The sequence below is a fragment of the Gekko japonicus genome, unplaced genomic scaffold (genome assembly GCF_001447785.1).
Source record: "Gekko japonicus isolate JY-2015 unplaced genomic scaffold, Gekko_japonicus_V1.1 scaffold1252, whole genome shotgun sequence".
NCBI lineage: Eukaryota > Metazoa > Chordata > Lepidosauria > Squamata > Gekkonidae > Gekko > Gekko japonicus.
In genome coordinates this window covers 531,477-546,058 of record NW_015167576.1, presented here as the reverse complement: position 1 = coordinate 546,058, position 14,582 = coordinate 531,477, and the positions used below count along the sequence as shown (strand labels likewise).

Genomic DNA, 14,582 nt, shown 5'->3' with positions numbered 1-14,582 from the left:
ACCTCAGGACTGCTGTTGCCTACTGTGAATGTATTATTTTTATTCTTAAAATCAAGGCAAGGGTACAGCTGTAAATTTTCTGGACATTTCGAAACCACAGCGGAAACTTACTCCCAGGAAAAATGGAAATTTGGGAAGAAACTGAAATATATGCGATCCCACTGAAACTTCTTTTACCGATTTAACAACATGAAAAGCATTATTTATAACTTAGCATCTAAAATTGTACTTATTTACATTTAAAACCAAAAAATCTTGTATATGTTTACAGGGTAAGAGTACTCCCTCCCCCCACCCTCTCCCACATTTGCCAAATTTTTGACTGGAAAAATGTCCTCAGGCCTTTTCATGCTGTACATTTAGAATGAGCGAAACGCTTCATGAGACAAGGGTTTTCTCACTCAAAAAGATTTTTTTTTACTGGAGGTTGTTGTCCGTCCCGTCCCCCGTGACCTTTGCATACTATATAAATTGGGGGGGGGGGGGTTTGCCTTAAGAAGAATTTGACTCATTATGAAAGAGAAAATATTCCACAGGCATTTCTTTTCAGTGTTTCCCCAAATGTTCTGATTTTTCCATCAGAATTTTTAAGACCACAAAAATAGCTACTCCTATTCCCAAGTTTTTCCCATTCTTCTCTGGGCCGTTACATTTCTATATGCTATTACACTGAGCACAATAATTCAGCACCAAAATAAGAATTTCATACCATTTCTTGTTTCTGGTCAATATGCTCTCAACATATAGAATCAACTTTTGACAATACACAACAAATGACTGATATTTACTGGCAATTACACAGAAATATCAAAGAAGGACCCTAGAAGTCCTGAATTTCCCAAATGAAAATGAGAACTTTATCAATTATCTCTTTCCCAAATCACCTTGGAAGGATCTAGATGGGTCACAAGTAAACATGACCAACCCAGATGGAACAACATGTCTCTTACTTACCTTTGGATTGGCGTCTTTAATCATAGCAATAAATATAGCTTCCTACAGAATAGACCAAAACAATTCAGTTAGTGAACTAACTCTGTTGTCTACTTTTACAGTATTTGTGCATTAGCAATATTTATAGATAGTAGTAACTGGACAAGATCTCCAGGCTCAAAATTATAGGTAATCCATTTTATACAAATAAATTTCACAAGTAGATGGCCACCACTTTTTAAAAATAATTGGAAAATCCAAGCAACAAGCCCACAAAAGCCTTTCCATACACCCACATGCACATGGACACACATTAAGACACTATCGTTCAGTAGTACTGCCTCCATTATGCCCTTCCGAAGTGAGACCCCCCCTCAGCTGTTAAACCAGCCTGGCAAAAATAGAGAAATGGATAATTATTGCTACTGTGAATGGTCTCTATATTTCTCTGTACTTCTTTTTTTAAAAACAACAACAACAAAACCCCTCACATCTAAGGGTCTGCCTAGTAAGGACCCACCACATGTGTCGAATAAAACAGGCTCCATCCCATAATAGCATATACTGGAATAAAATCTTGTCAGTCTTTAAAGCATGGTGAGAAGACAAGAGCCACTGGAAAAGACAATAATGCTAGGGAAAGTGGAAGGAAGCAGGAAAAGAGGAAGACCCAACATGAGATGGATGGGCTCGATCAAGGAAGCCACAAAGGCTTTGCAATACCTGAGCAAAGCTATTAACAAGATAATGTTTTGGAGGACATAAACTCACAGGGTGGCCATAAGTTGGAAGCACTTAACACACAGTCTTTAAAATGCCACTGGACTCCTGCTTATTTTTCCTCCAACAGCCAAACAGAGCTTCTGGAATTATTCCCCAGGATGGGAACACAATGGGTGCGTTCAGACGGGGGGGTTAATGCCGGCAGAAACGCGATCAGACCTACCTCCATTTTGCGGATCCCTCCGGTGTACGCCCGCTCACATGCTGCAGGTGTTGGCGAGGTTTTTTTTAAACACAGTTTGAGCATGCGCATAGGCAGCCATTCACAGAATGGCGATCTTTGCGCATGCTCAAACCCTCCCCATTACATTTAAACTTTAAATGTAAGGACTTACCTTTAAAGTTTAAAGCCCAACCTGGCCCCCCTTAAGTCCCGGACTCCTCTGGAAAGTTAAACTAAGGGCTTTAAAAAAAAAAAAAACGCTCAGGGCAAAGCTTCGCCCAAGCGCATATAGCCTAGTTTTTAAAAAAAATGGCGGGGGAAAGCCGGAAGCCTCAGGCTTCCGATGGAAATGGCTGTGGAACGGTGGAGACCGATCAGACGCCGGGGTACACCGTTTACAACCGTTGCACTCAGTATACCACCACTTGGGACCTGGTCGCAGAGTGCAACGGTGTAAAGGGCTTTACACCGGTTAGGGACAGGAGGCAGATGTGCCCCGTCTGAACGCCGGTGAGTACAACGGTTGGAACCAGCACCCTAACCGATATAAAGCCCCCGTCTGAACGCACCCACCAAGTATTCTACTAGATAAGTCATACTCCCAGATCCTTCCATCTGGCATTACTGCTTTGAGAGTCAGCAGCAACTAAATGGATCGGCTAAAATTAGAGTCTGCAGCAAGGCCGGGAGGGGAATATGCATGAGGAGAAAGAAGAAAAAGCAGCTCTCAACAGCTATCAGTTGATATTCTTAAATCATTTCAGTCACTTACCTCATTTTTTATATCCTTGAATTCGGATGCCATACTAATGCACAGCTTGGTTGTTTCCACAAACATTGGAAAGCAGCTGTAAAACTTCACTAAGGAGTCGGCAGATTTCTGACTTATTTCTAGGTATGCCTTTTGAAAAACAAGAAATATGCATAACCCATCTGAAGAAGTCAGCAGTGACTCACAAAAGCGGATATCCTGTCACAAATTTTGTTAGTTATTAAGATGCTACTAGACTCCTGCTTTTTTCTACTGCATCTGGACCCAGGTTATCTAAAGCAACATGCAGACTTCTTAGAGATTCATTTTTATAAAGAGCATTAGGCAATGCCAAAAGAAAAGAAAAAGGAAGGTCCGCGCGTAAGATCAAAAGCCGAGAGAGATCTACGCAGCATCAAAAAAGTAGCCTGTAATGAGCCATTCCGGCCAGACGGTGGCAGTGCTGCACTGCGACTGAGAAAAATGCTGACGACATCAAGCAATGTCTGAAACACGTCTGAAGCTTACAGCTGACCAAACTCCCCGTCGACTGCGAAAATGTGTGTGAATTAAAAAGATATATGTTGTCCTCCCTTACCCCTATTATTGTTAGTCCCGTGTGAATTCATGAGTTACTGTAAATCGCTCAGAGCCGGCAGCTCTGCAAGGATTGAGCGATCAATAAATTGAAAGATTATTATTATTATTTCCATTTTCCTACTGAAATGCCCAACAAGAATTGCTCAAATACCTTTTTATGTGAAGACAGTACTAAAACATCTTTCAGTCCTCCAAAGGGCTTGGCTAAGTTGGAAATTTCATCCAGAGATAACCCTGCCTCCGGTAGATTAGAAATCACCACCACACATGTCTCTTCTACTTCCTGGAACAGCAAAACAGGGTGAATCAAACACTGCACCTCATCCAATAGGGGTCGTTACCATTGTACAGTCTTTCTTCTAGCATCACATCCAGGGACGGTGCAGTCCTCCCAAGTGGACAATCGAAAATCAAAAGCTTCAGTACACCCCAGAAACTACATCCAAGACTGGTCCTAGGCAGTTTGGTGTAGTGGTTAAGTGTGCGGACTCTAATCCGGGAGAACCGGGTTTGATTCCCCACTCCTCCACTTGCACCTGGCTGGACGACCTTGGACAAGCCATAGTTCTGACAAGAGCTGTTCTTGAAAAAGAGCAGTTTCTGTCAGAGCTCTCTCGACCCCACGCACCTCACAGAGTGTCTGTCTGTTGTGGGGAGGGGAAGGGAAAGGAGTTTGTAAGCCGCTCTGAGACACCTTTGGGTAGTGAAGGGCGGGGTATAAATCCAGTCTTTTCTTCTTCTTCAATGCTCCTTCTAAGCCGTGGAGTCTTGTAAGCAAAAATTCTACTTTGTGAGCTACTGGTATTAAAGTTGTGAGCGAGGGATTTGCCTGCTGCACAAATTAGTTTGCTCCAGAGCCATCCTTACTGAGCTAAAACAAGAATGTGTGAGCCGGAGGCTTAAAAACTTGTGAGCTAGCTCATACTAACTCAACTTTGAGGGTCCTAGGTCTACATAGTGGGTGCTGAAGACTTTAATTTGTGAACCACTTTAAAAGATTTGTGTTGTGATGTGGGGGCACAGGTGGTGTTCTCATCGATCCTTCCTGTCACATGAAGGGGATTACGATGGGAACAGATGATAATGGCTACTCATTAAATTTGCAGATGACACTAAATTGGGAGGAGCAGGAAACGCACCAGAAGATACAGAATTCAATGAGATCTGAACATGCTGGAAAAGTGGGCAGATGTGAACAAGATGCCATTTAACAAGGATCAGTGCCCAGCTCTACATCTGAGTAACAAAAATGAGGAACACGCATACTGGATGGGGGATACATTTCTGGGTAACAGTGTGTGTGAGCAAGATCTTGGGGTACAGGTGGACTATAAGTTAACTATGAGCAGCTAGTGTGATGCGGTGACAAAAAGGGCTAATGAGATCTTGGGGTGTATCAAGAGAGGCATGGCATCCAAAACACAAGATGTGATAGTCCCACACCCAAGTATTGTGTGCTGTTCTGGAGGCCTCACTTCAAAACAAAAAAAAGTATGTGGGCAGAATGGAGCAGGTGTAGAAAAGAGTGATGAGGGTAATTGGGGACCTGGAGACCTAGTCCTGCAAGGAAAGGCTGAGGGAGTTAGGAAGGTTCAGTGTGGAAAAGAGGAGGTTAAAGGGGGACAGGATTGCCCTCTTAAAGTATTTGAAGGACCGTCACTTAGAGGAGGGCAGGGAGCTGTTCCTGTGGGCAGCAGAAGAGAGGACTCGCAACAATGAGTTTCAATTAAGGGCGGGGAAGTATCAGCTGGATATTATGGAAAACTTTTTTACAGTAAGAGTTGTGCAACAGTGGAATCGGCTGCCCGGGGTGGTGGTGAGCTCCCCCTCAATGGCAGTCTTTAAGTAGCAGCCGGACAAACACTTGTCAGGGATGCTCTAGGCTGATCCTGCATTGAGCAGGGAGTCTTGGACTAGATGGCCTCCATGTCCCCTTCCAGCTCAGTGATTCTGTGATTCTTATAAATGCAAAGGAATAATGTCACCTGTGGTACATTTATTATTTCATTTTATATCCACCCTTCCCACGAGCGGGCTCGGGGCAGCTATCAGCAATAAATAATACAATCTAAAATAATACCGTCAAATAATGCAATAAAACCAGTTTAAAGCATTTAAAATGGGCAGTGCAATGCATTGATCCAGTGCAGTGCAAGGCCTGATCCAACACTGGCTTCTCTTATGTTCTTATTTAATTCCAGTTTCTACAGCCGGGAAAATAAGTGGGCCAATACCGAGCCATGATGGTCTCATGTGGTAGCAGTAGGGAAGCCAGCTGGTGGATGCCCGCTGTCTCAGCTAAAGGCCTGGCAGAACAGGCCCTGTGAAACTGGGCCTGTGAAACTGTGACAGGTCTCGCAGGGCTCTGATCTCAATTGGAAGCCTGGGGCCAGGACTGAAAAAGCCCTGGCCCTAGTTGAGGCTAGACAGGCATCTTTCGGGCCAGGACAACCAGCAGATGGCTATCCACAGAGCGCAAGGCTCTCCGGGGCACACATGTGGAGAGGCGGTCCCATAGATATGAAGGTTTGAACAATGGCATGTTGGAGGAACTTATGGTCTCTTCCTTATAAGAGCAAAATATTACCCGGATGGCAAGCAGGGATGTAAACTTTCACAACATTTTGCAGCTACTGAAAAAACGGGGGGGGGGGGGGGGGTTTGTTCGGAAATATATGCAACTCCTTCCTATCGAACTGAAATGTCTTCTACTGAAGAAGAGATTGGATTTATACCCCGCCATTCACTTGGCGTCTCAGAGCGGCTTACAAACTCCTTTCCCTTCCCCTCCCCACAACAGACACCCTGTGAGGTGGGTGGGGCTGAGAGAACTCTGCCACAAACTGCTCTTTCAGGAACAGCTGTGCCAGAGCTTGTGACTGACCCAAGGTCACATCAGCAGGTGCAAGTGGAGGAGTGGGGAATCAAACCCGGTTCTCCCAGATTAGAGTCTGCGCACTTAACCACTACACCAAACTGGCTCTCCCAAGCAGGAGGAGGAGGAGACTGGATTTATATCCCGCCCTTCACTGGGAGTCTCAGAGCAGCTTACAAGCTCCTTTCCCTTCCCCTCCCCACAACAGACACCCTTTGAGGTGGGTGGGGCTGAGAGAACTCTGCCACAAACTGCTCTTTCAGGAACAGCTGTGCCAGAGCTTGTGACTGACCCAAGGTCACATCAGCAGGTGCAAGTGGAGGAGTGGGGAATCAAACCCAGTTCTCCCAGATTAGAGTCCGTGCACTTAACCACTACACCAAACTGGCTCTTTAACAACGTCAAATATAACTTAAATCAGCATATATATTGCACTAAATGGCACATTTATACTATATGGAAAGCAGATGTATCTCTAAGAAACTGCAAGCATGCCCAGTACTGAGAAAGCGTTGTAAAACTGCTGCACCCCATTGCTACCATGCATATACATTTTCTTTTTTTACACTCTAGAGGTAGGGAAAAACAGAAGCTGAAAGTAGAAAGCAAATTCTGTAGCGAACAAAGCAAAGTGCACTATTTGGACAGAAACTCTCAGCCACACAGGACTACCAGCATGCTTGGCTGTTCAGCTAAACTGGGGCTCCCTGGAGCAGGTTCAGATGGGGAAAAGGGTGCAGAGGGAAGGCTTAACACCCCCTGATCCAGCCACAATCCTGACCTGAGTCAGGCCCATGCATCTCTGATGGGGGGAACATGCTGGGAGACCCATCCATCTTCTGTGTTGGAGCCCAAATTAAAAGCTTTTCAAGGGTAGCATTATTTCATACAGGCTGGAAGTTATATAGCCCTGTTTAAGAAAAGCTCAGAATTTTCATTTCTCTATAACATGACTTGGATATCATCTAAATGATACACCTTATGCTTTAGTTATAATTATAACCCTTGAACATGGGCTTGAAATTATTCTCTTTTTTTGAGGTGTAATATTTAAAAACGTACCTTAATGGCTGAGTCACCTGCTTCTGTACTCTGTAAAGCCTCTGCAGTACCTGTAATAATAATAAAAAAGAGCGCGTATGACTGCTGAGCAATTCAGGAAATACATGAAAGTTAAGTGCCCAAATCCTGCAACCAGCAAGTGCAAATGTCAGCCTAAATCAGCCATTTTATTTCTGGGGAAATGAACACAAACTTTTAACTCATCTCTCTCTAAAGGTACCTGTTGCATCTGTAGGGTTGTTCGCTTCTTTTGCCATATTGGCTTCTTTTGCCTTGTTGGCTTCTTTTGCCTTGCTGGCTTCTTTTGCCTTGCTGGTTTCTTTTGCCTTGCTGGTTTCTTTTGCCTTGCCGGCTTCTTTTGCCTTGCTGGCTTCTTTTGCCTTGCTGGCTTCTTTTGCCTTGCTGGCTTCTTTTGCCTTGTTGGCTTCTTTTGCCTTGCCGGCTTCTTTTGCCTTGTTGGCTTCTTTTGCCTTGGAGTCAGCAGTTTTCTTGGTGTCCGTGCTCTTATTGGTAGCTACTGGCTTTTTGGCCTCCTCAGTCTTCTTAGGATCTGCAGGTTTCTTTTGTTCCACAGGTGCCTTTGTACCCCTAGATTTCACTGGATCTTCTGCCTTCTTCTGTTCTACGCCTGCCTTAGTCTCCCCAACCTTTCGGGGTTCTCCAGGCTTCTTCTCATCAGGTTTTGCTAAATTAAAAAAAACAACAGCAGCTTGTTTATTCAACACAATGGAATTTCACATGAGTTCTGCATGACTTGAACGTCTGGGAGACCATGCAAGATGGATTCAGGTGGGTAGCCACTTTGGTCTGAAGCCACCGGAGTCAAACTTTGTTCTATTGGGAGACCATGGTCAGATTAGTTTAGGAAAGGCAGACATAGAATACAGAAATACATAATTTAGTTCTAATAACAGAACATTTTCCATTCTACATTAAAATCCACAATTTTGATCAAAGGCAATAAAGGATGCATAACCACAGCACTGCAACGTTTGTCGGCATTACACTTGTCTCCACTCATACCTCTAATATATAAACCATCTTCAGAACATACACTGAATTCCATTATCCAGAGCTGTAAAATACCTGACAAACCTTGTCCTGTAACACCACAGCTTAAAAAAAATAAAGTCTCAATGTAAGCAGTGAACAAGCAAATCACTTGAATTATATTGTAAAACAAAAGTAGAGAAGCAGGCAACTTCCAATTTACTAAACCTTTTTCAGTTGACTTCAAACAGACCCTTCTGAATTCCCAGCTACAATCATCCCATACCCCTGTCAAACTCAGATCTCATTTGCCATGTTTTCCTGCACTGTCTGTGGTTGTGTGCCTATCATCTTGTTCGTTCTGGTTAGGAGGGAAGTGAGTGTGTATGTGTGTGTGGGGGGGGGAGTGAAGACAGCTTGGCTGGGAATAGCACTCACTGCCTTGTAACCGTGTCTACATGCGGCCTCCCTTTCATAGGGGAAGAATGCTTGCTTTGACCTTGGGTATTAGACACTGCTTGATAATGTAACACTCTGCTTACAGGTGCAGGGGGGGGAGGATAAACGGTGCACAAATTTGGCGGGCTGGATGAGTTGGTGTGATGAGACGGGTCACAAGGGGGGGTGTCGTATGAATTTTGTATAATATCAGAACTGATGCCAAAGGAGTCAGTTCTGACATAGATCATCTTAGCTTGAAACATCTCTTTCAGTAAACAAATCACTGCCAAAGAGAGTGCTGTTGGAAGCAAGTTTGTTCAAGAGTCTGACAACCCCTAGGGAAGTCCCACTGCTGCAGTACAGAATACTAACATGTTCATGGGAGGGGCTGTGGCTCAGTGGTAGAAAACCTGCTTGGCATGCAGGAGGTCCTAGGTTCAATCCCCAGTATCTCCATATTAAAAAGGGTCAGGTAGGAGATGATGGAAAAGATCTTCACCTGAGACTCTAGAGAGCAGGGGTGTCAAACTCATTTGTTATGGAGGACCAGATATGACATAAATGGGACTTGGCCAGGCCGGGCCATGTGTGTCATAAAATGTCATGCCAGGTAGTGGAGATATAAACTTTACAAAGGACACAAACACAAAGATTCTTTTTAACTGAAAATAAAAACATGCTTGAAACATTAGCATTCTTCCAATATTTTATTTAACAGTCTCTGATAACTGATACTTCTTGCTCTGAATTATGACATCAAAATGTCTGTGCTGGAGCAATCTGGGAGGGGGAGGAGCCTCAGCCCAGTGCAGGGAGCAGAAGCTTGCCTATCTATCTCTCCTGAGCGATTGAGAGAGACTGGGAAAGCAAGTTATGATGCAGCAGCAGCAGAACTGGAGGAAGAAGCAGGAGTCAGACAGCCCCTTGCAAGCCTGATAGAAGCCCTCTGGGGGCCTGATCCGGCCCCCGGGCTGCATGTTTGACACCCCTGCCATAGAGAGCTGCTGCCAGTCATAGAAGACAATACTAATTTTAATGGACCGATAGTCTGAATATGTGCTCATGTTAAATGACAGACAGGTTATCCTATACAACATGCATGTGTTTCTAAAATATGCCACTGTCATAGGTAGGACTGGAGATAGTCATGGGCAAATTCAACATTTGCATCTGGGCACCCAGACAATTCTCTTTTCCATCTTTATTCTGTCAGCTCATGGTAAGAGGAACGCTTTCCACCTTGTCCTAACCCTAGGACCGAGGTTGAGAAGTTGGAACTGCCTGTAGGTTTCCCTCACACCTGGAGAGCCTTGCTGCCAACTCTCTCGCAAGTATGCATTTCCCATGCACTCCCCCCAGTCTCAGAAGTGGATTCAGGGAAAAGGAGGAGGAAAACTGAGCCACAACTGCTGTTGAGGAAGCAGAGCATGTAAGGCCCTGCACAAGAAAGGTGTCCAATTCCTGAAGCAGGGCTACAGTGTGGCTGCTCTTGGTGGGAACTGATCCCTTGGCCCAAGGGGGAGAGTGAGCCGGACCTGCAGGAGAGCATATATGCAAGTAGTGGTAAGAATATCAAGTAAGAATTCAGTTTTATGTATTTTAGTAATTTATTTTTAAATGGTGATCTGAACATAGCGGCATGAGACTTTGCAGAATTTGCTGCATTTTCCCCACCTGAAGCTGGCAACTTTATTTTTCAGCTTACTCCTTTCTACCCAGTACCCAAACCCATTTCTCTCCTTGAGGAAAGACAACTGTACGAAAAGAAGCCCGGAAGAATTTCTCTTGGATGTCTGTGTCCACATTCATGTTTGTATCCCGAATAATCACCGGATGAAAAAGAAACACAACACCACAAATCTACAGTGGAAGAGAAAGAAAATATCTAGAGAAAGCGACTGAGACTCACCAGTGGGGGTCGCAGGTGAAGCCGTTTGGGGTGTTTTAGCAGCAGAGTTGGTCTTCTCTTTCCTAAACAAAACAACAGACCACAACACTTGGATTAGAACACCTTAAAAATAAAGCCTGAACTGAAAGAAAAACAAAATGGCGGCGTTCCAGAGCCGGGAGACGAGCAACCCAGACAGCGAAGTGGCCAGGAGGCGTGACGGCGCAGCGACACAGCACGGGCGGAGCCAATGAGGACAGAGGCCAGTGCGGCAGCCATGCACAGCCGCGCACCTGAGGGCCCACGCCAGAAGGAGTCGCTGCCAGAGAGGGATCTCACTGAGACATCGTCGCCCTGGAATGAACCCACCACAAAGAAAAAAGAGCCGGAAAAAGAGCAACATCTAGATAACACACCCTGCTCGGGTGCCTGGTAGGCATTCACTTCCCCCCTATGCTATGTGGCCCTAGCTAGGTTGTTAATGTTTCTCTGTAAACCACTCCAAGCCTTCGGGAGGGAGCGGTATATAAGTTGAATGTAGTAGTAGTAGTAGTAGTAGTAGTAGTAGTAGTAGTAACAACTGATCTACATGAGGGCCAGTGTGATGCAGTGGTTAAAAGCAGCAGACTCTCATCTGGAGAACCAGGTTTGATTCCCTACTCCTCCACATGAAGCCAGCTGGGCGACCTTGGGTCACTGAGTTCTCTCAGAGCTCTCTCAGGCCCACCTACCCCAGAGGGTGTCTGTTATGGGGAAAGGAAGGGAAGGCGACTGTAAGCCATTCTGAAACTCCCTCAGGAATGGAAGAGTGGGGTAAAAAACCAACTCTCCTCCTTTATTTATTGTTCGCATTTGTATCCCACCCATCCCACAAAGGGGCTCAGGGCGGGTGACCTCATTTCAATAAATACAATAAAATTTAAAAACACATTATAAACATATAAAATTAGTAGCCATGGCTTACCGTTGAGAGATTGCAGCCCACTGGTGTAAATAGATATGGCCAGTTATCAGCGGGTGGGTGACAGCAACCTTGGGGAGGCCATGTGTGGATGCCCACTGCCTCAGCCAAAGGCCTGGCGGAACAGCTCTGTCTTGCGGGCCCTGCAGAAGTGAAGGAGATCCCGCAGGGCCCTGATCTCAAGACGGAGCATGTTCCACCAGGTAGGGGCCAGGGCAGAAAAAGCCCTGGCCCTGGTCGAGGCTAAACGGACGTCCTTTGGGGCAGGGACCACCAGATGTTGACTGTTAAAGCATAAACTTCTTTGAGGCATATATGGGAAGAGGCGGTCCCTTAAGAATGATGGTCCCAGGCTGTATAAGGCTTTAAAGGGTATTACCACCATCTAGAAGCGTATCCAGTACTCAACTGGTAACCAATGCAGCTGGCAAAGCACATGCCAAGCATGAGCCTGCACAGGCATCGATGTCAACAGGTGCTCCACCGCATTTTGCACCAGCAATAATTTCTGGATCAGCTTCCAGGGTAAGCCTGCGTAGAGCGAGTTGCAGTAATCAAGCCTGGAAGTGACCATTGCATGGGTCACCATAGCTAAGTCCTGGAGGGAGAGATAGGGCTTCAGTAGCCTGATCTGCCTACGATGGAAAAATGCAGACCTGGCGACTGCAGCAACCTGGGCTTCCACAGACAAAGAGGCATCCGCTGTTACTCCCGGGCTCTTCACTGACTGGGCCGGCACCAGAGGTGCTCACATCCATACCACTGCAACCCAGGTACAGGACCTCCGTCTTCGATGGACTTAACTTCGATCAACTCTGCTGCAACCATCCAGCCACAGCATCCAAAGCCTCAGCCAGATTTCCAAAACGGAGGACAGATGGCTGTCCATTAACAGATAGAGCTGAGTGTCATCAGCATACTGATGGCAACCCAGCCCATAGTCCCGGACGAACTGGGCGAGGGGGCGCATATAGACATTAAATAACATTGGAAAGTCCACTGCAGCACGCCACATTCTAGTGAGTACCGCGGGGAGACCTGCTTGCCCAGTGCCACCCTCTGTCCCCAACCATGGAGAAAGGAGGAAAACCATTTCAAGACAATCCCCTGAACGCCTACATCAGTGAGGCAATGGGTCAAGAGATCGTAGTCGCCCAGGTCAAACGCTGCCGTTAAGTCTAATAACAACAGCAGCGCTGACCTGCCTTGGTCCAGATGTCTACGGAGATCATCTGTAAGGGCAACAAGAGCCGTCTCCGTCCCATGGCCAGGGCAGAAGCCAGACTGGAAGGAGTCAAGGACGGAAGCATCATTCAGGAAAGCCTGGAGTTGCTCGGCCACCGCTCTCTCAACCACCTTGCCCAGGAATGGTAGGTTCGACACTGGGCGGTAGTTGGTTAGGACCACTGGGTCCAATGATGGCTTTTTCAAGAGCGAATGAACTACCGCCTCCTTCAAAGCCTCTGGGAAAGTCCCAGTAGAAAGGGGCAAGTTGATAATTTCTTCCAGAGGGGCCCAAATGCTCTCCCCACAAGATTTCACTAGCCAGGAAGGGCATGGGTCAAGGAGGCAGATAGTAGGCCTCACTGCTGCCAGGATCCTGTCAACTTCCTCCCAGGAGAGTCAACTGAAGTGGTCCAATAACAGACCAGAAGACGGACAAGAGGCTTCCAGTTCTTTTACTGTCTCAATTGTGGCCAGGAGGTCCTGGCGGAGTGTCATTATCTTATCTGCAAAGTAACTTGCAAATGCCTCACAGCCAATAGCCAATTCCCTACTATTTGGTCTGTCCTGTGGCAGTCGTAATAGACCAAATAACTCTTAATTGGGCTGGGCCCAAGCTCACAGACGCAATGGAGGCCATGTAGAAATCCTTTTTTGCAGGCTTAACTGCCATCTCATAGGCTTTCATAAGCGTCCTATAAGATGTTCGTGACACTTCATCCCGAACACACTGCCACCTTCGCTCTAGCCATCTTAGCTCCCGCTTCATCCTCCACAATTCTGTGGTGTACCACGATGCTGCTTTGGTGCAGGGGTGTACAGGGCACTTGGGGGCAATCTCATCGATGGCTTCAGAAAGCCGGTTATCCCAGTCCTCCACCAGCTTATCTAGCTAGACACCAGGGGGCACTGGATCCTGCAGAGCTTCCTGAAGCTGACTAGGGTCCATTTGACTCCACGGGCGAGCATAAATGTGATCGCCGCCTAAACAGGGTGGGCATGGTACGCTCAGCCAGACCTTCAGGGCGAGGTGGTCAAACCATGGGACCACACCTGTAGCCATCTGATCCACATTTATCCCCATCCCAAAAATCAGATCCAGCGTGTGGCCTGCTTGGTGCATGGGAGTCTATATAAACTGGGAGAGTCCCAGTGCCTCCATGGATGACACTAGATCCCTGGGCTGGACAGATGCTGCATCATAAGCATGGATGTTGAAATCACCCAGTACCAGAAGCCTGGGATATTCCAGTGCCCAGCCTGATACAGCATCTAACAGGTCAGACAGGGTATCTGGCGGTGCATTAGATGGTCGGTACACCAGCCAGATACCCTTCTTCTTCTTCTTCTTCTTCTTCTTCTTCTTAGTTTCTACAGGCAAAAATTAAGGACGCTCACACTTACTTTGTGTTCAGAGGGGGCGGCTTCTTGACATTCTGCACAGCTTTCTTCTCATTTTCTTTGTTCTGTGGCTGGAAAAATATTTAGTCTTTGATTTCTGACAAGTAATAAACCCATTTCTACTATGAACCTGCCCTTCCATCACAGAATTAAGCAAAGAGAAAGCTACCCCCATACCCACCTGCCCTTGAATCTGCGTTAATAGCTGCCCTTGAATTTTCAGCAAGGCATATGGCAACTTTCTCTAACTGAACACATGAAATTCACAGATCATAAATCCAGTCCATGAACTCTTATAATTAAGCCATATAAGAAAGTGTAAGTGAATCCACACACATGTGATTATTTATAATCCAGCAATAAGAAAAAGAAAATGTAATAATAAGAGAAAAAGAAAATGTACAATCAATAGATACATGAGAAACGGTATACAAGAAAACAAATAAAGGAAACTGATGTGGAGAATAATAAGCCCAAGTGATAAAAAAGCTGGTTGGATAAAATAAAAAA

At 45.8% G+C, this 14,582-nt stretch overlaps 1 protein-coding gene across 1 annotated transcript in view; it reads right to left on the bottom strand.

Moving 5' to 3' along the window:
• Window positions 1-14,582, bottom strand: part of ZNF638 (zinc finger protein 638) — a 77,728-nt gene that overhangs the window by 14,003 nt on the left and 49,143 nt on the right. The window contains exons 9-15 of the mRNA XM_015413869.1: window positions 14,076-14,143; window positions 10,508-10,569; window positions 7,388-7,852; window positions 7,168-7,217; window positions 3,382-3,513; window positions 2,652-2,780; window positions 955-996 (exon numbers count right to left, since the gene is read on the bottom strand). Of these exons, the coding sequence (XP_015269355.1) occupies window positions 955-996; window positions 2,652-2,780; window positions 3,382-3,513; window positions 7,168-7,217; window positions 7,388-7,852; window positions 10,508-10,569; window positions 14,076-14,143 (948 nt within the window). The remainder of the gene's footprint in view (window positions 1-954; window positions 997-2,651; window positions 2,781-3,381; window positions 3,514-7,167; window positions 7,218-7,387; window positions 7,853-10,507; window positions 10,570-14,075; window positions 14,144-14,582) is intronic.